Below are 26,905 nucleotides of genomic sequence, written 5' to 3' on the forward strand. Positions count from 1 at the left end.
TTGTGACCTTTGGAGGAGAGGATTTTGATCTGGGGTCAGAGACCAAGCTTGACCACAGGAGCTTTTTGCTCCTGTGTTAATAAAATTAACAGAATTTTATTAAAGTATAAGAGAGACAGAAAAAACTTCTAACATAGACATCAGAAGGGGGCAGAAAGAATGCCCCCTTGCTAGTTTTTAGCGAGGTGTTTTATGTCTGTTAGCAAGCTCTTAATCAGATAAGAGAGACACCTCAAGGCTGAGGGAGTTTCACCAGGCCTCTCTCCTACAATATGCATTTTTGAGATAGAATAGCAAAAGGTGTGTCATCCCTGGCCATAAAACAATTGACACAAATACTGGTTTGTTGAGCCATTATCAGCCCAAGGTTGGAGAAAAGGGAACAAGGTTGGTCTTCAGTTCAGCCACTCAGTCGTGTTCTTTTGGCGACCCCACAGACTGCAGCATGCCAGGCCTCCCTGTCCATTATGAACTCCCAAAGCTTACTCAAACTCATGTCCATCGAGCTGGTGATGCCATCCAGCCATCTCACCCTCTGTCATCCCCTTCTCCTCCTGCCCTCAATCTTTCCCAGCATCAGGGTCTTTTCAAATGAGTCAGTTCTTCACATCAGGTGGCCAAACTATTGGAGTTTCAGCTTCAACATCAGTCCTTCCAAAGAACACTCAGGACTGATTCCTTTAGGATGGACTGGTTGGATCTCCTTGCTGTCCAAGGGACTCTGAAGAGTCTTCTCCAACACCACAGTTCAAAAGCATCAATTCCTTGGTGCTCAGCTTTCTTTATAGTCCAACTCTCACATCCATACATGATTACTGAAAAAACCATAGCTTTGACTAGATGGACCTTTGTTGCCAAAGTAATGTCTCTGCTTTTTAATATGCTGTCTAGGTTTCATAGCTTTACTTCCAAGGAGCAAGTGTCTTCATTTCATGGCTGCAGTCACCATCTGCAGTGATTTTGGAGCACAAAAAAATAAAGTCTGTCACTGTTTCCATTGTTTCCCCATCTATTTGCCATGAAGCGATGGGACCAGATGCCATGATCTTAATTTTCTGAGTGTTGAGCTTTAAGCCAACTTTTTTACTCTCCTCTTTCACTTTCGTCAAGAGGCTCTTTAGCTCTTCTTCGCTTTCTGCCATAAGGGTGGTGTCATCTGCATATCTGAGGTTATTGATATTTCTCTTGGCAATCTTGGTTCCAGCTTGTGCTTCATCCAGTCCAGCATTTCTCATGATGTACTCTGCATAAATAAGCAGGGTGACAATATACAGTGTTGACGTACTCCTTTCCTAATTTGGAACCAGTCTGTTGTTCCACATCCAGTTCTAACTGTTGCTTCTTGACCTGCAAACAGATTTCTGAGGAGGCAGGTCAAGTGGTCTGGTATTCCCATCTCTTAAAGAATTTTCCACAGTTTGTTGTGATCTACAGTCAAAGGCTTTGGAAGAGTCAATAAAGCAAATTCCATGGACCGAGGAACCTAGTGGGCTACAGTCCGTGGGGTCGCAAAGAGTTAGACACGACTGAGAGACTAACACTACACTACTTGATGCTTTTCTGGTACTCTCTTGCTTTTTTGATGATCCAACAGATGTTGGCAATTTGATCTCTGGTTCCTCTGGCTTTTCTAAATCCAGCTTGAACATCTGGAAGTTCATGGTTCACATACAGTTGAAGCCTTAGGCAGAAAGTTAGTCTTAGGTGGAACCATTTTGAAGAAAGGTAGCTTCCAAAGCAAATACATAGTTTCATTATCATAGCTTAAGAAAAACATTTCCATAAGAAAAACGCATTGGTTAGCTCAAGGCAGAAGCAGGTGTCATCAACACATAATTAAAAGAAACCTCTTTTAATTTTGTGTAGAGAAGGAAAAAAATGTCTGCCACTTGCAGTTTATTTCCTCCTGCTGCTTGGGGATCTCTGGCCTTTCTACCTGTTACCCTCTCAGACTACAGCAAGCCAGGGTCTTCTGCACTCTCTCCCCGAGTTTCCTTAAATTCACGTCCACTGAGTCAGTGATGCTTATCTATCTATCTCATTCTCCTCAGCCCCCTTCACCTTTTGTCTTCAATCTTTGTTGTTGTTGTTGTTGTTCAGTCACTCAGCTGTGTTGGACTCTTTGTGACCCCATGGACTGCAGCACACCAGGCTTCCCTGTCCATCACCAACTCCTGGAGCTTGCTCAAACTCATGTCCATTGAGTCGGTGATGCCATCCAACCATCTCATCCTCTGTGATCCCCTTTTCCTCCTGCCTTCAATTTTTCCCAGCATCAGGGTCTTTTCCAATGAGTTGACTCTTCCCATCAGGTGGCCAAACTTGTGCTCTGTCTAAAGTTACCATCCTCCACCTAGGTGGGGGCCTTAGTTCTGATAAAAAGACTCAAAGATATATTGTTACTATATCCCTTGAGGAGGAACCAGGACTCTGCTTAATCAAGGAACTATTGTTTCTTGACTGCTCTTCCTTTTACATTCCTTTACTCCCCTAATTTGAAACTGTTTGAAACTGCCCTTTGAAACTTAAGGAAGGTAGTCTGCCATTTTCTCGGGAAGCCAGCTCTCCAAATAAAGTCGTATTCCTTACCTCAACATCTCATCTTTCGGATTCATTGGTCTGCTGTGCAATGAGCAGAGTGAGCTTGGACTTAGTAACAAAGTAGGGGCTTCCTCAGCAGCTCAGCGTAAAGAATCTGCCTGCAATGAAGGACACGCCAGTTAGCTCCCTGAGTTGGGAAAATCCCCTGGGGAAGGAAGTGGCAATCCACTCCAGTATTCTTGCCTGGAGAATCCCCATAGACAGAGGAACCTGGGGGGCTACAGTCCATGGGGCCGCAAAGAGTCAGACACGACTGAGCATGCACACACTTACACAGCACATAAAGTACTATCTCATCATCCTCAATAAAATTTATAGCATTCAAATTTAAAACAAACAAGAGTTAACTGAGCAAAGCAGCATACACACAAACACATCTTACAGATCTTCAGAAAATAAAGAATTTATAGAAATGATACTTTGGTAGGGGAAGCAGGACACATCATTCTGTACCAACAGTAGTGCCTACAGTGTGCAAAGCACTATGTGATACACAGAGATTAAATAAACCACGGTCTCTTCTCTGCTTGTTGCCAAAATCTTGGCTCTCTGTGCACCAATGCCAAACATAAATATGGAGACAGTTATGGAGGAGAAAGAAAGAGTGGCTGGCCACTAAGGAACAGGGGGGGTCTCAAGAAATGTGCCCCACTCCGGGGTGAGTAGGGCGAGGTTATATAGTCAGGCAAGGGTGTGTGATAAGGATCTAGGCAATAACAGTCTTTCCTTCTTTCTTCTGCAAAAGGCTGAGGTTGTATGCAGGGTCTTAGGCAGTTGGGGTTCCTAACCTTGAGCCTCTCTGGTCCCTTTAATCTTGCCTCAGGTGGTTTCCTGACTGTTCCCTCCTTGATTAGCAACTGTTCTGCCCTTTGTAACTCGGAGAAGGTCATGGAGGCTGGAGTTTTGACTCTAAGAAATGGGGGACAAAAAGACCTCCGTGCCCAGGAGCCCCGCAGGGCCTTGCTTGACATCTTGCTCCCAGGCACAAAACATTATTACCTAAATATAAAGTAAACTGCTGGGAATACCAAGCGCCTTGAGAAGAAGGGAGAAGGAAAAATGAATTTAACTCTGATCCAAAGTACAAAGATCACTGGGGGTGAGGTTGGGGAGTACTCTCTCTAGGGCTCTGTGGGGGTTGGGGGATTGGGGATGAAGTAACCAAGAGCCAGAAAAATTCCAGGTGGGGCAGAGTAGGGGTTCAGCCTTGAGCAGAAAGGGAAGGAGGAAGCCTGCGAAGGAATGTAGGGATCTGGGCACAAAAGTGGGTGGAACCAGTGGGCTCCGCCCCGTCTCTTCCCCCCTCCTCCTCCCCCTGCCCCAACCTACTTACTGCCGAGTGCGCTGAGACAGGTGAGGAAGTCCTAGCGCAGGTAAGAGGGCGGGAGGGTTGTGCCTTTGGGGCTGGGGTGTAAGGAGGGCGTCTTGCCCCTTTCTAGAACCTGTGACTCCTTCCTGTGCAGAGTTCAGGGGACTCCCGACAGGCTGCCTGGGGGTTGCTACTGTGTTGCAGAGCAAAGAAAAGGCTTCTCCCCACCAGCCTCAGAGCCCCTTCGGTAATAACTTCAGGCAGGACACTTGAAGTCTGAGTTTACTGAGTTAGGGCCCATAGAGGGTGGTGGACCCTGACAGACATGGGACGGGGAGAGGTCAAGAATTAGCTGGGCCGAGGTCCATTGCTCAAGACCCTTATCTGTGAGACTCTCAGGTAGTTGTGTCCTGTGTCTGTGTACAGTTTTCTCCCTCCGACTGGAGCATGGGCTGACTGGAGGAAATAGGAAGACGGGGGTCAAATAGGGTAAGGCTGAGGTCAGACTGAGGGCTTGGGACTGGGGAGGGGGGGCGGAATTTAGAGGCCGCAAAAATAAGGGGCGTGGCCTGCCCATCACCTGGATTCCTGAGATGCCGTGGAGCAGAGCACGGAGAGGCCCCAGGCAGGGCCTGCCCACTACTGGGACCTGGAAGGCATAGAAATGTGGAGGTGGAAGAGAGATCACAGGGAAGAAAGAAAAAGGAAGGAACTAGGGGTCATGGCGCAGGGGCTGGGAGTCAGAACTCCTGGGCTGGTTTCCTGGCTGCTCCACATATATCGATACCCCAGGATCATTCTCCTAGGTGATCCTAGAGAAAATCCCAGAGCTGGGGGTGGGGGAACCCTGCAGATCATTTCTTTGGGCCATTTATTTTGATTTGAGATGGAAAGAACAAAGCCAGACAGACGTGTCTGATAGGCTTACTTTGAAATCTGACCCAGCCGTGATGCCAACTGCTAGTTTGGACACAACAGCTGTGTGTCTTTTTGCAGGAGCCTGGGGAGGGGCCATGGTGCCAGGCCAGCCATGGGGGAAACTGGAGAAGCCGCTTCTCCTCCTGTGCTGCACCTCCTTCCTCCTGGGGCTGGCTTTGCTGGGGATACGGCCGGACATCGCCCCTGTGGCTTATTTCTTTCTCAGCTTGGGTGGCTTCTTTTTGTTGTTCTGCCTCCTGGCCTGTTTTTTGGAATGGGGGTCTCGATCAGTGCAGACCGAGAGCCCAGGGGCCTCCAGCAATGCACGGTGAGTTGAGGGGTGGGCAGGACTGGAAGAGTACACGTGGACCCATTCTCCCTTTACGCTTCTGGCCTCCAGGCATACAGACTCTGCTTTCCCCGGTCACTGGTAGCAGGGAGTGGAGGGGTCTTTTGCTAGAAGACAGAAAAGGGAAAAAAGAGTCCTTTCAAGAAGCCACTAATGGCCTTATTTCCCACCCACACCCCCCACACCCCCCACTCAGGGACAATGAAGCCTTTGAGGTGCCAGCCTATGTCGAAGCCACAGTGATGGAGCCGCAGTCCAATCCCCAAGAGTTGGACCAACCACCCTCTTACAGCAGCATTGTAATCTCCCCAGGACTTGAGGAGGGACAGCCTAACCATCCAGAGGAGCCCAAGAGAGCCAGACTGGACAGGCGAGTGGGCTCAGAGGGGTCTGTGACCTCAGCAAGTCCTAGAAGACCTCCAGTCAGCCTTCGGCTTCGGTGGTCACGGGCTGCATCCACTGTTCCTGATCTGCAGACCTTGTGGACGCCCCCCAGATTGGAACCTCTGACTCCACCCCCTGCCTATGAAGTCAGCTGTGGTCACTCTGATGATGATGTTTTCTATGAAAACAACTGGACACCCCCCTAAAGGACATTCCGAGGATATATCATCTTTCAGCACCAGACCCACTTATTCTTTGGACCATCGCTTCCCAGTGCCTGTCATGTGTCAGGAACTGTGTCCCCACCTGGACATCACAAATGCAGACTTTGACCCAGAGAGGAGTCGGGCTGTGGTGAGCCCTGCCCGGTTTTGAGGTGGCCCATCCCAGAGTTGCAGGCGGCACAATTTGAGTCTTCAGGCAATATTCAGCAACCTACCCCATATCCAGAGTTACACTGAGGGTGAGATGAGGTGATCCAGAGAATCCAGTGAAAAAAGAAAAGAAACAATATGAGTGACCTTCTGATGCTTCTGTTCCAGGTGCTTTGGCTCTATTAGATCACAAAAAGGAGGTGTTATTGCCCTCATTTGTGAAATTAGGACCCTAATGGTCAGAAAAAAAAAATGGTAATTTTCACAGGAGCACTCTGCTAGTAAATGACACAAAGTCTTGAACTTTGCTCTTCAGATCCCATTGCCTCTGTCTTTTCTTTTTTTTTTTTTTTTGAGTTGTTTTATTTGGGACAAAATGAGGAGTATAGCCCAGGAGACAGCATTTCAAATAGTTCTGAGAAACTGCTCCAAAGATGTAGGGGGAGAAGGTCAGTATATATATATGATTTAAAAAAAAAAAATTTAATTGAGGATAATTGCTTAACAATGTTGTTTTGGTTTCTGCCATACAATGTGAATTAGTCCTAAGCATAGATATAGCCCTTCTGCCTTGAGCCTTCATCCCACCCCTCTAGGTTGTCACAGAGCACCACATAGCAACTTCCCACTAGTTGTTTACTTTACACAAGATAATGTATATATTTCAGTGCTACTTTCTCAGTTCATCCCATCCTCTCCTTCCCCTGCTGTGCTCACAAATTCATTCTCTACATCTGTCTCTGTTCCTGCCCTACAAATAGGTTCATCAGTACCATTTTTCTAGATTATGTGTATATATATATGTGTGTGTGTGTGTGTGTGTGTGTGTATATATATATATATATATATATGCATTAATATGGGCTTCCCAGGTGGCACTAGTGGTAAAGAACATGCCTGCCAATGAAGGGAGACACAAGAGATGCAGGTTCAATCGCTGGGTTGGGAAGATTTCCCTGGAGGAAGGCATGACAACCCACTCCAGTATTCTTGCCTGGAGAATCCCATGGATGGGAGTCGGGCAGGCTACAGTCCATAGAGTTGCAGAGTCAGACATGACTGAAACTATTTAGCATGCACAAACATGCACTAATATACAGTGTTTGTTTTTCTCTTTCTGATTTATTTCACCCTGTGTAACAGGCTCTAGATTCATCTACCTCAGTTTGTATTTTCAGTACAAGGCAACAGAAGCCAGTTCACCCAAGCATCTCTGTTCCTGTCTTGGTCAATGGCTGGTGAGGGGGTGGAGGACCCCCTGTATACAGAATGAGGGACCACTTGTGTCTGCAGACAGGGTGGGCTAAGTGTACCAGGAGTGTGCCAGCCTCCTAGAGGAGCAGAGGGAATTGCAACTGTGATGGTCCCTGTTTCAGAAAGGGAGCAGTTCCTGCGCTGTGGGGCTGGGGTGGGGGGGTTGGAGGGGTCTGGAGTGAAAGTCGCTCAGTCGTGTCAGACTCTTTGCGACCCCATGGACCATACAGTCCATGGAATTCTCCAGGCCAGAATACTGGAGTGGGTAGCCTTTCCCTTCTCCAGGGGATCTTCCCAACCCAGGGACTGAACCCAGGTCTCCCACACTGTAGCAGATTGTTTACCAGCTGAGCCACAAGGGAAGCCGAAGAATACTGCAGTGGGTAGCCTATCCCTTCTCCAGCGGATCTTCCTGATCCAGGAATCAAACTCCAGTCTCCTGCATTGCAGGCAGATTTTTTACCAACTGAGCTAACAGGGGGGCTGGAGAGCAGTTCCCAATGCAGGTCCCCATCTGATGGGGAAGCAGCGGGTTAAATTGCCCCAGGGGGAGGGACTTCTGATTTTCAGGATGGGTGGATATGATCATCAACCCGACCTTCTTGGTGAGAGGTGGTGGAATATCTAAGAAAGAAAGAAAGTGAAAGTTAAGTCGCTCAGTTGTGTCCGACTCTTTGAGGCCCCATAGATTGTAGCCTACCAGGCTTCTCCGTCCATGGGATTTTCCAGGCAAGAGTACTGGAGGGGGTTGCCATTTCCTTCTGCAGGGGATCTTCCTGACCCAGGGATCGAACCCGGGTCTCCCGCATTGTAGGCAGACGCTTTTACCGTCTGAGCCACCAAGGAAGTCGAATAACTAAGGATCCCTCATAAATCATCTATTATATGAGGCACTGGAGCCACTTGAGCACTGTCTCCGATTGCTTCACCCTCACCGCTGCGCTGTGACGCTGGCTTTTACCCCAGGCTCCCTGACCGGCTTCCTCAGATCCAAACAAAACGCCAGCTTCTCCGTAATCACAGGCTGAGCCTGTGACACAGGTTTGAGCCCGAGGGAGCGGCTCAACCATCGCTAACCCACGCTTCTCATTCTGTGCGCGGGGAGTCTAGCGCCTTCTAGCGCTTTCCTTGTCCTCCCTAGCCTGGTCCTAACAGTTCAATAAATTGAAAAGTCCGGCTACACCCATCTTCACAGAGTTCTCGCAATAGGCGGGTGAGGAGAGGTGGGCGGTGCCGGGGAGGAAGCTGTGAATTCCGCGGGAACCGTCAACCAATCGGATGGCCACGTAGGGCGGGGCGGCCCCTCCGCCTAGCTTCCCCTTCCGCCTAGAGCGCTCGCTCGCCCCATTGGTCAGCGAGCCCACCGTGCGGGTTCTGCGCCTGCGCGCGCTGCGGCGGCGGCTCCGGCGAGGCCGGCCTCGCGTGCGGGGGGGGCGGAGCTAGGGGAGGCAGTGCGCAGGCGCGTTGCGCGCCGGCGGACGGGGGAGGGATGCTGAGGACCCGGAGGCTCGCGGTTTGTTTGGGCTGTGGGGGGTGCGCGCACAGCCCGGGAAAAGCGGGAAATGGCGGCGCCGAGCGCGGGCTCCCGATCCGCCCTGCAGCCAGAGAAGCTGATGACTGCTGATAGGGGGCGCAGGTGAGTGGGGAGAGTCCGGGGGTCCTTGGTGGGTCCTAGGGGAGGAACGCGGGTTTCTGGCGTGTGGTCCTCGCGCCTCCTCACCTCGGAGCCCTTGGAAGCAGCTGTATCCGCGCTTCCAGCCAAGGAAGCATTAACCGAGGGGAGCGCAGGCGGGCGAATCTCTTCTGGGCCTTGTCCCTCTCGTGCAAAGACTCCCCAGCCTCCATTACTTCCAACCCACGGGGCTCTGAACCAGGGGAGCTCTTTTCAGTCCCGCCAAATCTTGGCTTCTCTTAAAGATTCTTTTTCTTTTTCCTGGCTCCCTTTTTAGGAACTAAGCTGCTCTCTTAAAAACCAGTGAGACCTGCAGACCTCTGCCTGGTGTGCATTTGTTTTAGGTCGAATAGATCATGATCTTTATTGCACTGGGTGTAATGACCAGAGTTTCAAAGCATTCCACAGAGGTGTTGGGATTTGAGTACTTTGAGACAAGGAGGTACCCACGCATCCGAGTGTGCCTCGGTCTCTGCCGTAGGTAAATCTTTTCATGGCAGGCCCAGAAGATTAACTGAGGGCTTTGGAACCAGACCTGCAGAAGGACACAGAATCAGGACTTTTAAGACTCACCTGTGCGTCCTTTTCTCCACTGCCTCCTCCCTTTCCAGATGTGTCTTAAAGTTCTAAGTGATTGTGGTTACTTCTGAAAAGTCCGTGTTTGAAACTGCCCAAGATATGGAATACTGGAAGGAGCAGGTGTGTGGAGAATGGGTGGTGCTTCAGATTAAACCCTAATAAATTAGTTGATTGAAAATTTAAGTACAGAACTTGGAGTTAAGAACTGAGTGTCGATTAGTGAATTGCGTGAATGAGATGGGACGGGGAGAGGCTTTTCGAGAGGGATTGTCAACCTTTAAGGGCAGATCAAAGGTCCTGTGAAGGAAAATGGGGACCTAGTAGGGAGAGAGGGAAACTAGAGAGAATGGTGTCATGGAAACCAAGGGAGGATAAAGTTTCAAGGAGAAAATACTAGTAAAGAGAAAAAAGTTGAGTAAACTGCCCCACCATTCATGTGTATCCTGAGGAAATATCCGCTATCCAGCTGCAATGTTATCTTGCAACTGACCTATTAACACTTATTTTTATCAGAGTTCATGCATGTCGTCATTGCTACTGCTTTGGTGTGTGTCCCAAGGTGATTCTTAAAAAAAATTATGTATTTATTTATTTATGGCCGTGCTGAGCCTTTGTTGCCACACTGGGGCTTTCTCTAGTTGCCTGTCTTCTCATTGTAGTGCTTTCTCTTGTTGAGGAGCACAGGCTCTAGGGTGCGCTGACTTCAGTAGTTGTGACAGGTCATCTCTGTAGTTGTGGTTCTTAGCTCTAAAGCACAGGCTCAGTAGCTGTGGCACACGGGCTTAGTTGCTCTGCTGCATGTGGGATCTGCCTCGACCAGGAATCAAACTGTGTTTCCTGCACTGGCAGGTGCCAAGGCGATTCTTAATGACATTTCTGATTTCTCTATAGATTGTATTGTTGTAGCAGGTTTTTAATGACTGTGTGGGGTAATAGGAGTATTACGGTAGAACAGAAACAAGAAGTTAAAGTGGAGTTTCAAACATCCCTGTCCCAAACCCCCAAATCAATGAAAGTTGGCTACCTGTAACCCGGAGCCCTGGAGAAGGAAACGGCAGCCCACTCCAGTATTCTTGCTTGGGAAATCCCATGGACAGAGGAGCCCAGCAGCTACAGTCCATGGGGTCACAAAAGAGTTGGACACGACTTAATGACTAAGCAGCACAACTCTGGGGGTGTTTTAATGGCTGGTTCCTCTGCCTTTGCATTTCTTGTGCCTCAGAGGCTCTTCCAAAGCTGCTTTTCCCTCCTCCAATCTAGAATTAAGCCATGGACATTCTACAAATGCGTGGTATTTCACTGATTCTGAGATGCATGTCCCGCTCACCCTCTACCCCCACACAAACACATTTTAACATCTTTGAAATCAAGATGCATTTTAAAATAGATTTTTACGTTACAAACTGAAGCTGTTACTGTATTCCTTTCGTACTGGCATCAGATCCTCACTGTGGTTATGTATTTGGAAACTGACTGAGCAGGCTGGCCAGTCAGGGATTTAAATATACTAGGCATATAGATGGCATATATTGGAAATAGGATTCTTTTAGTTCATCAGCAGAAGCTGATCTCTTTCCAAATGCATAGCAAAACGAAGGAGGCCTTGAAATGAAGGCATCCCTCATAAACTAAATTACCAAAATAATTTAGCCTTTACAGACTTTAACCCTATAAGTGACTTCAAGTTACTTTGATTGTTTCTGTCATTGACATTTATCTGCTGTCACTTACTGTCAGACTTTCTACTTAATTCGGTTCTTATAGGACTCTGATTGTTTCTGGTGTCATTTTGTCACAGGAACTAACAGCTCTAAAAAACCATAGCTATAGTTGGTGTAAGTGGGCTTCCCAGGTGGTGCTAGTGGTAAAGAACCTGCCTGCCAATGCAGGAGATGTAAGCAACACAGGTTCGATCCCTGGGTTAGGAAGATGCCCTGGAGGAGGGCATGGCAACCCACTGCAGTATTCTTGCCTGGAGACTCCCATAGACAGAGGAGCCTGGCGGGCTACAGTCCATAGGATCACAAAGAATCGGACTTGACAGAAGCAAACTAGCACAGCACGTAGCACAATACAGGCTTGAGAAGGTTTGTGTGTCTGATTTATTTTATATTAAAGTTGTCCGTTGACTTTTTGTCATTGTATTAAATTACTTATTTCTCACAAAGGATTATTTTAAACTCATGTCACTGTCAGCAACTTAGATAAGTAATGTGAAATGTTTTCTGAAGTACTCCTTAATTAAAATTGGTCTGTCAGAGGAGTATTCCTTATTGTGAATATGTGTACTTGTGTATGTGTTATTTTTGTCATGAAAGATGCTTATTCTGGAGAAGGCAATGGCACCCCACTCCAGTACTCTTGCCTGGAAAATCCCATGGATGGAGGAGCCTGGTAGGCCACAGTCCATGGGGTCGCTAAGAGTCGGACATGACTGAGCGACTTCACTTTCCCTTTTCCCTTTCATGCACTGGAGAAGGAAATGGCAACCCACTCCAGTATTCTTGCCTGGAGAATCCCAGGGACGGCGGAGCCCAGTGGGCTGCCGTCTATGGGGTCGCACAGAGTCGGACACGACTGAAGCGACTTAGCAGCAGCAGATACTTATTCTAGTCAGAACACAGAGGATGAGCTCAGCTAAACATCCTCCGTAAAGGGTTGTGTAGCATTTGCTTATAATCAGTGTGTTACTGCCTAATACCAATACTTCTGTGATTTTAAGCAGATTCTTAGTTATCGGAAGTCTTAGTTATGGGAAGTCCTGTTCTTTATGTTTTTCCTACCGACGCTTCTTGCACCCGACTCCTCTGTGCCAGATCTTGTATTGACGGCTTTTGTGTCTGCCTTTTATCTGCAGGATGTTGCGAGTGTGTGGCATGCATCCTGACCATCAGGAAGCTCTCAAAAAGAACCGAGTGGTGCTGGCCAAAGAGCTGCTGCTGAGCGAACTGTTAGAACACCTCCTGGAGAGGGACATTATCACCTTGGAAATGAGAGAGCACATTCAGGTATCTGGAGGCAAAAAAGGAAAGCCAAGGAAATATATTGGTGGTCAGAGTAAGAACAGAGCGCGATACGGTGGGGGAAAGATGTCATGCTTCACTAAGGCAGTAAAAATGCATTTCTGCCCTCAAGCATTTGACAGAAAAGATAGAATCATTGAGTAACAGGAAGGAGTTCACACATCCATTTCTCTCTGTGAAAAGGAGTTCTTGAGACGGATGATGATGTTAGTGGGAAGCTCGTCTGGAGAAATAAGATTACAGCTGGGTGAGTAAAGGTGACATGTCTTATTCTTATAGGCCAAGACGGGCAGTTTCGGCCAGAACGTGGAACTCCTCAACTTGCTGCCCAAGAGAGGCCCCCAGGCCTTTGATGCCTTCTGCGCGGCCCTGAGGGAGACCAAGCAGAGTCACCTGGAGGAGCTGCTGCTCAGAACCCTGGCCGGTCTTCAGCCTGTCGTCCCGCCGGTATGGAGCCCTAGGCTGTGTGTGTTGAGAAGGGCTAGTTTGGTGGGAAAGGCATCTCTGAGACAGCGGGGATGGGTTGGGGTAGAGGGACTAGGGTTCTGTATTACTTGATCTGGACCAGCTCCCCTGAGCCTGGCTTGGTGGGTCCTGCTTTCTTACAGCTGAGCTGCGACTACGACCTGAGTCTTCCTTTCCCGGTGTGTGAGTCCTGTGCCCCCCACAAGCGGCTCCGCCTGTCTCCAGGTAAGAATTGATGATGTAAAATAGCGCCCCACCCCGTCCCCCCTTGCAGATTGACTTTCGTTTTCTTGACTGGTATCTGACTTTGCCTAGGGTGATACTATTTTTCTTCATAATTGGCACAGTTTCCTCGGTGCATTTGTTAGAGACCAGCAGGACAGTTTAGGTGGGGTGTAGGTTGGACCTGTTTTCCTTCCATCACAGATGATTATTTTAATGGTGATTGGCCCTTGGAGCAACTGGTGCAGATAGGGGATTCCTGCACGTGCTTGGTCTGTCTCTTTATAAAGCTGAGTCACTTCACAGTGAGGAAAGACTACACTGTGGGCCTCTAGCCTGCCGACTGATTAGCCTAGTGATTAGAAAAAGACTTCTATCAGATACCCTATTCAGTCTTTCAGTGGGTTGAGCACCTACTACTATAGGCTAAGTGCAGAGGATCCCGTGATGAACAAAAGCAAACAGGGTCTCTGTCTCCATAGTGCTTACAGACACGGGGAGTGAGCAAGACCAAAGGGTACTTGAAGTTATATGAAAATTCTAAGATTGCCGGGTAGACGCTAAGCTAGTTTTTCTGCTCTGTGTGCCGCAGATGCGGTGGAACACTCCCTAGACCACGGAGATGGTCCTCCCTGCCTTCAGGTGAAGCCCTGCACGCCTGAGTTTTATCAAACACACCACCAGCTGGTGAGTCTTGGAAAATGGCAAGAGAGAAGGCACTGGGAAGTGAGATACCCTTCCTGGGCGTCTGAATGTAGCTAGCGTGTGTATATCATTTCCTTCTCACCTTGTTAGTCCCAAAAGCGTTGCCCATTGACTGTCTTCTGTCGGCATTTCTGTACTTTGACCTGGTGGGGCTACGAAGAAGAATGTGACGTCTTAGTTTTCTTGAAATGTCTCATTTCAGCGGGGGAGGCATAGTTTCTGTCCTCACGAAGCTGACGGTCTCATCGGGTGTCCCTCCCCAGGCCTACAGGTTGCAGTCTCGGCCCCGTGGCCTGGCACTGGTGCTGAGCAACGTGCACTTCACTGGAGAGAAAGACCTGGAATTCCGCTCGGGAGGGGATGTGGACCACAGCACTCTCGTCACCCTCTTCAAGCTCTTGGGCTACAAAGTTCACGTTCTTCTTGACCAGACCGCACAGGTAGGTACCTGAGGCAGGGCATGCTGACGTGTGCATCAGAGAACGGTGACACGGGGGCCAGACATGTCCGTGCTCCTATGCCAGGTGGGGCTGGGCTTTACTAGACTTATTCTCTCTGCCTGCTTTTTACTTATTGGATTCTGTCTCCCACCTTGCAATCTAGTTTTTAAAAAAGAAAAGAGGGACTTCCCTGGGGCTCAGTGGTAAAGAGTCCGCCTGCCAATGCAGGAGACGTGAGTTCGATCCCTCATCTGGGAAGATCCCACATGTCTCAGAGCAGCTAAGCCCACACAACTTCAGAGCCTGCGAGCCACGACCACTGAGCCCGAGGGCCCTGGAGCCTGTGCTTCCCGACGAGAGAGTAGCCCCCTGCTCTCCTAAATTAGAGAAATGCCCTCCCAGGAAGACCCAGCGCAGCCAAAAGAAATACATAAATTTTTAAAAAAAGAGATCTGGGCCCAGCCAGCTGCTGCAGGGTTGACCTCTCAGGGTGGCTGTGCTCCCTGAGTAAGAATGGTGCAGGGTCGGGTTCTCCCAGCTAAGCAACTTGTTTCCCAAGCACTCAGGAGGTGAGGAGATGCTGATACGCACCCAGCCAACCAAGAAAAGGTACATAAAAGTCAAGACTACACAGGACAGTGACTTCTTGATTGATATTGCTGCTTAGGGTTCCAGCTATTGTTCTCACAATGACGTTGGCAGATAAAAGTTTGCTAGAATTGTGCTTGTAAAATACTGTTTTGTTGCTGTTTCATGAAATAACATGACCTGTTGTTACAAGTTGTGTGACCACAAGACAGATCTTCGGGTAGATAACTTCTGAACTAGATTCCTGCAGGTCATCAGCATTTTTCTGATCAGTTAATCTCCGTTAGCCTCAATTATTGGCTGTACCACTGACTTTTTTACCTTTAGGGAGTTCTGTTTTGAAACCGAAAATAGTCCATTGGTAAATCGATACTAATTCTTTCATTTGATTCCAGGAAAACAGTACTCCTAAACTTACCTTTGGGAATGTCTATGGTAAAATTAAGGTTTCTAGGAGATTCTCTTTGATCTATTGAGGTAGGGTGGTCCCTGTCTGTCTTCAGCATTGTCTGTGGATTTCATTTTTGTTTCTCAGATGTCTTATTTCTATGAGATAGATTACATATTTGCTAAACTTTGGGTAAGGCCAGTTTCAACCTAAATGTTGTCCTTTACATGGTGTTGCCAGCTTCTCAGTGACAGCAGCTCCTACAAAGGAGTAAACTCACCCTTGCTTCAAAGCCATGGCTAGAACAGGTTCTTTGATCATCAGGTACTTTCTTGAGAGTCTGCTGGGCTTCGAGTAAGCGTGGGACAACAGTAATTCTTACAGAGGGAGTCCTATTAGAAGGTCATTTAACAAAATGAATGCTATTTAAGTTTCTTTAGAGGTTTTGGTCTAATCGTTCCTTTTACTAGGAATTTATTCTTTGTTTTCCAAATTTTATGCAGTTGATAAAGGATTTTTTGTGCTTGATAGTTAAAAGATACATCCCTAATCACCAAGTCAGCTGTGGGCTCCTGCTTCTTGGTGACGTTCAGTAGCTGTACATTTATTCTTTGTTTTCCAAATTTTATGCAGTTGATAAAGGATTTTTTGTGCCTGATAGTTAAAAGATACATCCCTAATCACCAAGTCAGCTGTGGGCTCCTGCTTCTTGGTGACGTTCAGTAGCTGTGATGGGCCTATGAGCCCACTTCACAGATTTCATTCCCTGATGCAGATTCAAGGACCTGTTGGATTCTCATTCTCTGATTACATTGTTCCATAACTTGAATTGCAGCAGAGTTCAGTTTTGAGCCCATTATAATGGGGAACTATGTGAGCTGCTAGAGCTTCCCTGAAAGTTCAATGGAGGGTGTGAGACTTCAGCTGTCCTTGGAGAGTGGAAGCGGCTGAGGAGAGAGGAGAGGTGAAGGGGTCTTATACAGGGGGGCACAGCATACAGATTAGAGCTGTGTGTGATGTTTGGGACCCTGTGGTGACCCAAGTGCCTGGGGCCCAGGAGTACCAACGACAGATTGGAGATCGAGGGACCAGAACGCCCAGGGCCTTGAATGTCTTCCCAAAGGAATTAGACTTCCTTGTGTTGACACTCCAACATCATTAGTAGTTTTTGAATAGAAAGGTGATGCATTCACAGTGATGATTCAGGAAGATTAATCTGATACCATTGTAAAGAAGGAAGTAGCTTCCCTGGCAATCCAGTGGTTAAGACTCATGCTTCCAACGCACGGGGTTGAGGTTTGATACCTGGCTGGGGAACTGAGACCGCACATGCTGTGGGGTATGGCCAGAAATAAAAAGAAGAGTAAAGTAGAGACCAGTGGCAGGGAATGCAGTTTGGAGTTAACATATTAACTCCAGGCGTTCCGAACAGAATAGCGGACCAAAAGGAAAAGAATACATGTGAAGAATGGTATAATGGCATGATTATACTGTCAGTGTTTTATAACTGAGTAACTACATATGGAAGAAGAAGGAAAACGTAAGGAATTGAGAGCCTCAGAGGAAGTCAGAACCAAAGATGTGAATTTGGGAACTACTTGTATAGGGAAAAAGACTTTTTAAGTAATGAGAGCCTATGATCTTCAAGAAAGAGAAAAAGGGCTAGGACTGAACCTTGAGGGTATCACACACACACACACACCCCATATCTGGTCCTCAGCAGCTCTGGAGGTGCAGAACAGGAGGACAAGGCAGGGTCAGTTTCTGACAGTGGCCAGGCAAACTTGCAGGCACAGTTGAAACCAGATGACGGCAGTGGGTGTGACCATTTGGTGCAGTGGGCATTTGCACAGGAATACTTTCTTCCCGATCGAATGTCCTCAGCAGGCCAGAGACAGAACCAAGAAAATTTAGATCCTCTTTTTCTCCACCTATTATTCCTTTTTTGCTGTAGAGATAATTTCGCTTAAACATCTGAGATGGTGTAGTCTTGAAGAATCGTCTTCTGCTGATGGAGCTGGCGAGCACGCTGGTGTCCTCCCTGCCCATGGAGGTGTTCGGCGCTTCTGTTCTTCATCAGAGTCTGTTCTCGTTGCTTCCATCTCATGAGGTTACTAGGTCTAGAATTACAGTTTATTGTATGTTAGGCAATGAGATACCCTTTAAAGTGGCAGATTTCTTTTCACCAGGTATTGGTTTATAGCTTGCATTTGGTCACAGATGGTTTTGAGAGTATAGCGATGAGCTATGGGTCATCTCTGGAAAATGCAGCTGCCCATAGGATTTTGTGTGTAGTTTCAGGGAGTTCACAGGTTATTCCCTTCTTCTGTGTCCCCCAGCCAAAAACACATACAAGTGTGAAGAGCCCTGCTATTTATAGAAGCACTGTAATTTTATCAAAAATAGATCTCGAGATCCTATTTTAAGCTATGCTACTTTCAGAAAAATTCCCCCAAATGACTAACCCCCATTTACTCGGTGGTTTAGTCTTATTAAATTTAATTACTAAGCCTGTCTATTCTTACTTTGGATTTTGTTGTCTTCTGTTTACTGATGTAATAACCTCAGTTAAGTTTGAAATGCTCCTGAGTGCCAAACTTACACTTTTATTCCCTTGGAGCAAAATTGACTTCCACTGTTACATGTTAAATTCTGTTATAGTCAACTCCAGAGGAGCAGTCATAACTTATATGTATTCTCTGGAGATTATATATTATTGAGTGGATTTTCGATATCTTTTATTACCTTAAGATCTCCAGAATTATGGTTGGGTTCTGTTTGCTCAGAAAGTATACATGCCCTTTCAACACAGCCAGTTTCTCCATTTCCAGTGAAACTGCAGACTTGCAAGTCTTTTATGAAACCTCAGTTATATGCAAACAGAAATGTTCCGAACAGCAGATAAGTTCTCACATGTTAGCACATCAGACTCACATGGAGGGCTTGTGGAGGCTCAGCTTGCCGGGGGCAAGACTGCGTTTCCTACAGATTGCCGGGTGAGGCTGATGCTCCTCTTTGAGGGGCCACCCTTGGAGAGCCACTGCAGTCTGTTAATACAAGTGGCGGCTGTGTGTGGAGCTGTTAGATACATGTGTACTGAAACTGCTCTGCTGTATAGCATATTCTTCATTATATTTTGGTCAAATTCATAGCAGAATGAACTCATTTTCTCCCTGCTCATCTCAGATACAATCTAGACATTTTGAGTTGTAGAGGGAGATGTAATTTTAACAATTTGTATCACGTTGGTTTCATTATGCTATTGGATGTATTATAACTTTCCATTGGATGGAGCAAATGCTTAAGGTAGAGTGTTACTCATATATGGCAGCCTAGCACAAGATCAAAAAGATTCTTAAGCTGGACTACAACGTTTCTTTGGAAAAATAATATTGCTACCCTTCATTAGACAGGCACAGTATGAAGGCAGATCTTTGCAGTATGTGCCAGGCATAGTGATAAGCCCTTTCTATGCAATATCTTGGGGCTTCCCTGGTGGCTCAGTGGTAAAGAACTCACCTGCCAATGCAGGAGATGTGGGTTCGATCCCTAGGTTGGGAAGATCACCTAGAGAAGGAAATGACAACCCATCGTAGTATTCTTGCCTGAGAAATCCCATGGACAGAGGAGCCTGGCGGGTTACGGTCCTTGGGATCACAAAAGAGTCGGACATGACTTAGCCACTAAACAACAGCAAAGTGCAGTATCTCATTTAATCTTTAGAAACTTGGAGAAATGTACGCTTAATTGTCTTCTTATAAAGTGGATATTAGAGCCTGTTCTAATTTATGAACCCGGGGGTTAAACCTAGGTCTCTCTGATCCACTAGCTCATATAGGTAGTCATGACCCTGTCCAGAATCCTCTGTAGAGTGTATTCTTCTGTGAGCAAAAGCATTCTGTACAGACATCATCACTGTCTCTGGGAACTTCAGTTCTGAGACAGAAAACAGCATAGAAGTACTGCTGTTCTCTGCTGTCATGATCCTCTGAGCCCGTGATCACAGAGCAGTTCTTACAGCTGTTACTTTGTTGTAAGCGCGTTACTTACTCATTCACAGTTTACCTGGCGGTCCCCTTTGTTCCATTAACATACAGGGGCCCATGTGCTGAAGAAAGAGCTGGTTGATGCCTGGAGAGTGGGTAAAGTTAACTAGGGTCTACATGATTAACTTCATTAATAACTTGGCTTCACTCCAGGAGTTCTTCACATATCTCAGTGAGTCTGTGAATCATTATATTCAGTATTTTGTCTAAGTAAGTAAGTGTTAGTTGCTCAGTCGTGCCCGATTCTTTGCGACCCCATGGACTGTAGCCCACAAGGCTCGTGTGTCCATGAGATTTTCCAGGAATGGATACTGGAATGGGTTGCCATTTCCTTCTCCAGCAGATCTTCCCGACCCCGGGATTGAACCCAGGTCTCCTGCACTGCAGGCAGATTCTTTACCAACTGAGTTCAAGGCATGTAGTTTTCTCTTGCTTACTTAGCTTCTGACTTAGTAGAGGACACATTTGATTTTCTAATAGCTTAGGGCTTCAGACACCAAAAGGAAGCTTGCATCGGTGCTGACTCTAGTGAGCAACCGTGAAAGGCATGTTGCTCCTAGGAAATGTAAGAGAAACTGCAGCATTTTGCCCTAGGCATCTTTCTGAAAGGCATCTTTCTCCTAGGAAATGCAAGAGAAGCTGCAGAATTTTGCCCAGCTCCCGGCTCACCGAGTCACTGACTCCTGCATAGTGGCGCTCCTCTCCCACGGCGTGGAGGGTGGCGTCTACGGCGTGGACGGCAAACTGCTCCAGGTGCGTGCCGGTCTGTGGCCGCGGCTGCTGAGCCTGGGCCACGCCACCTCCCGCTGCCCGTCTCTCCAGGGATGGCCGCTGTTTATGTGTACCGGACTCGGGGCTCCCACTGACCACCAACCCCCCCTTCTCCGTTATTTCTCTCCGGCAGCTACAAGAGGTTTTTCGGCTCTTTGACAATGCCAACTGCCCGAGCCTACAGAACAAACCGAAAATGTTCTTCATCCAGGCCTGCCGTGGAGGTGAGTGCCCCGGCGGACCGGCACCTGGGTGTGGCTCCCGGGCAGCCTCCCACCAGCTCTCACTTTCCTGTTTGCTCCTCTCAGGTGCTAGCGGATCCCTTGGGCACCTCCTTCTGTTCACTGCTGCCACCGCCTCTCTTGCTCTGTAAGTGTCTCCCGACGCATGGGGTGTGCTGGGACCCGGGCCGCCCCTGGCTCTCAGCTGGTCAGCTCTCTGTGCGCCGCCACGTCCGCCCCCAGGACGCTCTTGGCCAGTGTCTTCACCTTCTTTGCTGAGAACGCTTCCTTTTTTCCTGTGCTTATTAACCCTGGTGCGCTTTTCTTATCCCTCTTTCCGGTTCAGGGTCTGCCAGCTGCCTCTGCTTCCTCACCCTCTCACTTGATCCTCTTCCTCTGTTTCTTCCTCCACCTCTCCTCACCCTTTGCGCTTTCTCCTCCTCCTCCTCTTCTCACCCACACCCCATTCTCGCCGCCTCCTCTCCGGGTCCCTCCTGTGTCGTGCAGGAGAGCAGCGTGGAGGCCCCATGGCAGCCTTTGGCTCCTGCTCTTCCACCAGCTACTCCCATCCCTCTTGCATGCACTCTCCTTCACCCCTTGAAAAGCCGAGACTCCTTGATTACACTCAGAAGACATGCGGGCGTGCTTCTCATCTCAGGAAAAGAGTTAATGATTGAAAGCTCTAAACGTGGAGTCAAATTCTGCCTCTGCTACTGACTAGTCATGTGAAGTTATAGAGAAGTTACTCCATGTCCCTTCACCTTAGTTTCCTCGATATACAATGTAGGTAATCACATGTCGTAAGGTCATGTTGTTGTGATGGTTAAGTGAAGTGGTTCATATGAAAGTGGTTCGTATTAGCTCAGTACCTGGCTCATAGTAAATCCACAGAATACCAGCTCTGACTGTTAAAACATGGTCTGTGCCCTTAAGGGACTTAAAGTTTGATTTAAAGGTCCCTTTGTCCAAAGATTCAAATAATATATTTTTTACATGGGTATAGCAGAGAATCCTGGAGAAGGAAATGGCAACCCACTCCAGTGTTCTTGCCTGGAGAATCCCATGGACAGAGGAGCCTGGCGGGCATATAGTCCATGGGGTCGCAAAGAGTCGGACACGACTGAGCAACTATCACATAGCAGAGAGTGGGGCTTCCCTGGTAGCTCAGTGGTAAAGAATCCACCTGCAGTGCAGGAGCCACAGGAGACGCAAGTTCGATCCCTGGGTGGGGAAGATCCCCTGGAGGAGGGCATAGCAGCCCACTCCAGTATTCTTGCCTGGAGAATCCTGTGGACAGAGGAGCCTGGTGGGTACAGACCATAGGATTACAAAGAGATGGACACAACTGAAGTGACTTAGCAAGCATGCATAGCGGAGAACAGCAGTGGACTAGCAGATAGAACCTTTCAGGGAAAGAGGAGGAGTGCAGTGTGACAGGCACACCAAGATTAACAGGAACCCCCTTCCCCTGCCCCAAAGTGGGCTGAGCCAGAAGTATGCCTGGTTCTCCATCTGTGTCAGTCACATGTAGTGAGATGTGGCTGACCACATGCAACAGATCCTAGTGATCATAAACCTGTAGTCACAGCTGAGATTTTGGGCCTTGACAGATAATAGTACAGAGCTATTGGGAGCGCAAGTAAGAAACAATTGGATTGTTTTTTTTTTTCCCCAGGATGGTTACAGGGAGCAGTGCTGAGAAAAGAGTATGTGTGAGCAGGAACTTCCTTTTTTTATGTCTCTGGTGTATCCCCAGGCTCAGGGCACTGCCTGATACATAGTAGCACACCATAAATATTGACTGAGCAGATGGAAATTCAGTTCAGTTTAGTCGCCCAGTCATATCTGGCTCTTTGCAACCCCATGGAATGCAGCACGCCAGGCCTCCCTGTCCATCACCAATTCCCAGAGTTTACTCAAACTCATGTCCATTGAGTTGGTGATGTCATCCAACCATCTCATCCTCTCCCTCCTGCCTTCAGTCCCTCCCCTTCTCCTCCCGCCTTCAATCTTTCCCAGCATCAGGGTCTTTTCAAATGAGTCAGTTCTTCGCATCAGGTGGTCAAAGTATTGGAGTTTCAACTTTAGCATCAGTCCTTCCAATGAATATTCAGGACTGGTCTCCTTTAGGATGGACTGGTTGGATCTCTTTGCAGGCCAAGGGACTCTCAAGAGTCTTCCCCTACACCACAGTTCAAAAGCATCAATTCTTCGGCGATCAGCTTTCTTTATAGTCCAACTCTCACATCCATACATGACTACTGGAAAATACATAGCCTTGACTAGATGGACCTTTGTTGGCAAAGTAATGTCTCTGGTTTTAATATGCTGTCTAGGATGGAAATTAGTCTGCCTAAAAAGAGAAAACAGATACAGGGATATTGTGAGAAAAGAACCATTTGTTGATCAATAGATCTGAGACGCAGGGGAGGAGTCCCCTTTCTCTTGAGGGACACATGCAGCTTGGTCTGTTTCCTGTAGGAGGCATCACTGGCAAAGTGAAGTAAACATGTTCATGATCATTTTCTCCTGTATTCAGAGATGATATACAAATACCAGACCTGGAGAGGGAAAGATAGCGCTCTCCTGGGCTAAGCTGAATCTGTTCCCTAAAACCAAATCCTTCAAAGGATGACCAGTAAGCCAACTGTCCTTTAAAAGTCTGAGCTCACCTGTCTTCTTGTGTACTTAGTTAACATAACCGATGCCTCTAAAAAGGACTTCGCCCTGGTTGACTGGCTCCTAAACTGGAGTGTAAGCTCCATGAGGATGGGGACTTTCTCTTCACTGTATCCGTAGGGCTTAAAACAGAAACAGCACCTGGCACGTGGCAGTTGCACAGTAAATTTTTGTCGGATCAATGAATCTTGGTCATTTTCTGCACAGACCTTCAAGCTCCGCTCCCCTTTAAGGCTCTCTTGGGTGTTACATAGAGCAGGAGATGTAAAGAAAAAATAAGCTTACATACTCTGTTACCTTTGGCTTGACAAGCTGTGTGTCCTGTCTCTTTCCTACCACTCCCAAACAGCAGCGTCAGAGAAAACATGTCTAGGGGTAGGTAAGGCCCGGGTCAGAAAGTTGGGCATGTGCTCAGGGGATGTTGAGGATTTACTGCTAATAATTGAATAATAGTGTTCTTTTTACCTTGTTTAAGAGAGAACAGTCGATTATCCCAATTTTAGGTTTCTGTTAAATTTTGTGTGCCAGCTGTAATTTAGCTTATGAAATTAATAAATAATAAGTGACTTAAAAATATCAAAAATACCCTGGAAACCATTGATCATGCTTGGTTTTATAATTTGTTTATCAAAAACAAAATGAGGTTGTGTTTTTCAAACAGCATACTTGTAGTAATTATATTCTTGGTTTATTAACTTGTTTTTTCTTTTTTATGTAGTAAAACTGTCTCATTATTTTATCGTATATTGCAATAAGCAGCACTTTGACTTCCAGGTATACTGATAATTGGACAAGTGAATCGTGGACGCAGATGGCTTTTCTTTCTGTTTACAAGGAGTATTTGATTGAGCGCTTTCCCTGTCTTACACAGAGTGGACAAAGCTCAGACCACATATACGTGCTTGTGTGGGGGCACCCTCTGTGTGATCATTGCATAGCTGGCAGAGGAGTGGGAGTAATGGTGTTTGTTTTGTTTGTTTTTTAGTTCATCAGCCATAGGTTGGAGACAACAGCTGGAAATGGCTCTTCCCCCATCCCGGTTGCAGGGAACTTGGGCTTGCCTGTGACAGGCCCAAGAGAGGTGGGAGGAAATAACATCTTTGTCCACTCTTGTCTGCCTTTGTACAGATGAAACAGATCGGGGGGTCGACCAGCAAGACGGGAAGAACCATGACCAATCCCCCGAGTGTGAGGAGAGTGACGCCAGCAGAGAGGAGCTGCTGAAGACGCGGCTGCCTACCCGCTCAGACATGATTTGTGGCTACGCCTGCCTCAGAGGTATTGTGTGTCCCTAGGAGTGATCCGTCTTAGACTCAGGCTCTGTCACGCAGGGCTCTGACCAGGGACGGTGCGGGGGAGGTCCGTCCGCTGGGGAGGGTGCCCGTGGCCTCCGGTCGGTGCCCACTGCTGCTCTGGTTGCAGGGACCGCTGCCATGCGCAACACCAAGCGGGGCTCCTGGTACGTGGAGGCCCTCACCCAGGTGTTCTCCGAGAGGGCCTGTGACATGCACGTGGCCGACATGCTGGTGAAGGTAGGTGGGCTCCACCCGGCCCTGCAGTGTTCCACCCAGCTTCTCCCTCGCGCTGGTCTTCACGGTCTTCCCCACCCTTCCTCTTGTGCCGGGATCCTGAAAACACCCGATTCTCAGACCCCGGATGCTGGGTTTCTGCCTCGGCAGGTGAACGCGCTCATCAAGGAAAGAGAAGGCTACGCCCCGGGCACAGAGTTCCACCGCTGCAAGGAGATGTCCGAGTACTGTAGCACCCTGTGCCGCCACCTCTATCTCTTCCCAGGCCACCCCCCCACGTGATGCCAGCACCCCCCCAGCCATCCCACCCCGTCACCGGGCCACGTGGAGGCTGCTGGGCCTCAGGAGGCGAGGCAGAGCCTTTCTCTCCAGGATGTGTGGCTTCTGTGCCTCCCCTCAGGGATTGGGACTCCCCCAGGCTCCTTTCACACGCCCACCGTCTCTGCCAGTGACCTCGGATCGCCAGCCCCTCCCGTGTGCAGCTCTCCCGTAGAGCCGGCTCTGGCTGGCCTCCGTTGAGGGACCTGGCGATTGACACTGTGCACGCGGTATCTTGACGGGGAGAGGGCGTGTGGGTTTCCCCGATGTTTGTGTTCCGCTCCTGCCCCCAGCGCTCTTGGAGGAAGTGCCCTGGTAATTGCTTTTGTTCCATGAGCTGAGATGTCTCAGAGGTCACACCTCCCATCTCTCCTTTCATGTCCCAGCCTCATTTGTCCCAAAGTGGGGGTTTGGAAGGTGTTCCAGTTCAACACAGTTTTCGTTTGGCCAAGCACCCTCTGCTACTGTGGGTGGGCCCAGACCTGTGGGTTTGTCCCCTTCAGTTTTCCAGAATGTCTCCCCCGGGGGAAGGTCCATCTTCTCAACTCCGCTCTTGGCTCCTTGGGGCTCCGGGAATTCAGCCTTCCAGCAGAGGTCGGGATTTGGATGCCTTGTGTCTGTTAACTTGTTGATCTTTGCCCACGGAAGCTTCCAAGACCTTTTCATGGGTTGTTGGTGCCCTGAGCTTTGTACCTGAAGTGAGCCTTGCAGGGAGTGTCGGCAGAGGAGATAAGGGTGCTATGCTTGCTCTTGCTTGGCAGTCTGCCACTTTATCCTTGTTTTTCTTCCCGTGAAGTGTCCCTCCTAGAAAAGCTTCCTGGCTGTTATCTCTCAGCTTCCTGTTTCTCCCCTCTTTACCTTTGCCTCATTCTGTTTACTGCAGCCACCAGATCATCTAAAATACAGCTTAATTGGATCATTTGGCTGCTCGAGGATGTGATATAGTACCTTGTTCCGGCTTTCTGCTTCCGTATTAAATCCTCTCTGGATTTTATGTCTCCTATTTCCCCTTCCCATTGTGACTGTCCATTTCAGGGAGGTCAGTGCTCTATATGTTATTTATTTACCCTAGAAGCCACCTTTATAAGCACTTATATGAAGCCTTCTATTCTTAAAGGCCTTCTTTTTTGCCATATGACAATCTAATCTAGATTTTGATTTTGATTTTGATTTTTAAGTATAAATCTGATCCTCTTACTCCCTGCTTGGAACCCTTTGGTTTCCTGTCACACCTCTAGTCAGATCCAGACTCCTTTTGGCCTTCAGGGCCTCATGAGTGCTGATTTCCCTGTAAGCAACAGCTCAGTGGTGTCCTGGGTTTCTGAAACGTTCTGAGGTCTTTCCTGGCCTAGACTGTCAGACACTCTTCCTGGGTCCGCTGAGCCCCACCCTTCGCCACTCTTGGCCCTGGTGGATTCTTTATCCTTCAAGTCAGAGCTCAAATGCCGACCTTTCGTGGAGGGCTTTCCAAGCCATTCTGTCTCTTAAAAATCGAGTGTCGTTTTTAACTTTATTTCTGTGTTCTGTTTAATTCCCTCGTTGCACTTATCACACTGTATAATCACTCATTATATACGTGCGTGCTTCACGTGTTCATTTGCATCTCCCCTTTAAGCTCCATGAGGGCGGAAACCTTGTCTCTCGTTCACTAATACGCACCCAGCGCCTGGCACGTCATAGGTCTTCAATAAATGTTTGCTGAAGAAAGGAAGCAACCCTAGCTAGAATCCAACTCTTTGACGAAATTTCCCTTTTGGCAAAATACCCAGTTTAGTGTTTGTATCCTCCCGTGTGTTTTGTTTCATCCACTGGTATTCGCTCCCCAGGACGGAAGTCACATGCAGGGCGACTTCCTCTGCGTCTCCCGTGGCGCCGGGCACAGTGCCCAGCCTCTGGTAGTTCAGGTGCTCAGTAAACCCTCGTTCTGTGAGCTGGGGGCTCGGAGACTTGTTGCCAAGTCCTGCCCTTGGCTCAGTGTCATCTGGAAGTACTTAGGTGATAGAACCTTTCCAGTTCCCACTGCCAGGATTTTGTATTGCCATCTGGTGCCAAATAAATGCTCATATTTAT

General features: G+C 48.0%; 3 protein-coding genes across 14 annotated transcripts in view; 2 read left to right on the forward strand and 1 right to left on the reverse strand.

The window, feature by feature from the left end:
- LOC145523707 (uncharacterized) overlaps window positions 1-8,538 on the reverse strand; it is a 67,633-nt gene extending 59,095 nt beyond the window's left edge. For 2 of the 10 annotated variants that reach the window (XR_014066857.1, XM_081534458.1), the window contains exons 1-4: window positions 7,890-8,458; window positions 6,001-6,018; window positions 4,839-5,284; window positions 2,590-2,699 (exon numbers count right to left, since the gene is read on the reverse strand). The gene's annotated coding sequence lies outside the window, so the exon portion shown is untranslated. Of the gene's footprint in view, window positions 1-2,589; window positions 2,700-4,838; window positions 5,285-5,867; window positions 6,115-7,870 lie in introns of all 10 variants that reach the window. The other 8 variants (XM_081534460.1, XM_081534464.1, XM_081534461.1 and 5 more) reach the window with 7 other exon arrangements.
- TMEM139 (transmembrane protein 139) lies at window positions 4,924-5,767 on the forward strand. Its single transcript, XM_081534451.1, has 2 exons — window positions 4,924-5,156; window positions 5,374-5,767. Exons 1-2 carry the CDS (start codon window positions 4,924-4,926, stop codon window positions 5,765-5,767), a joined length of 627 nt encoding a protein of 208 aa, XP_081390577.1.
- A 131-nt stretch (window positions 8,539-8,669) lies between the features above and the next one.
- Window positions 8,670-26,905, forward strand: CASP2 (caspase 2). 3 transcript variants are annotated; one of them, XR_014066853.1, is made up of 12 exons: window positions 8,670-8,825; window positions 12,298-12,448; window positions 12,743-12,910; window positions 13,072-13,153; window positions 13,743-13,837; window positions 14,119-14,295; window positions 19,942-20,070; window positions 20,222-20,312; window positions 20,397-20,457; window positions 24,117-24,266; window positions 24,411-24,520; window positions 24,668-26,905. XR_014066853.1 is itself a non-coding variant. In XM_081534436.1 (11 exons), exons 1-11 carry the CDS (start codon window positions 8,752-8,754, stop codon window positions 24,797-24,799), a joined length of 1,359 nt encoding a protein of 452 aa, XP_081390562.1. In that variant the 5' UTR covers window positions 8,670-8,751; the 3' UTR covers window positions 24,800-26,905. The 3 variants fall into 3 exon arrangements, 2 of the variants coding, with proteins under 2 accessions (XP_081390562.1, XP_081390563.1); XM_081534436.1 differs by lacking the exon at window positions 20,397-20,457; XM_081534437.1 differs by lacking the exons at window positions 24,117-24,266; window positions 24,411-24,520; window positions 24,668-26,905 and having other exon boundaries at window positions 20,397-20,461.

This window comes from Giraffa tippelskirchi, chromosome 10 (assembly GCF_054371585.1).
Source record: "Giraffa tippelskirchi isolate mGirTip1 chromosome 10, T2T-mGirTip1v1.2.pri, whole genome shotgun sequence".
NCBI lineage: Eukaryota > Metazoa > Chordata > Mammalia > Artiodactyla > Giraffidae > Giraffa > Giraffa tippelskirchi.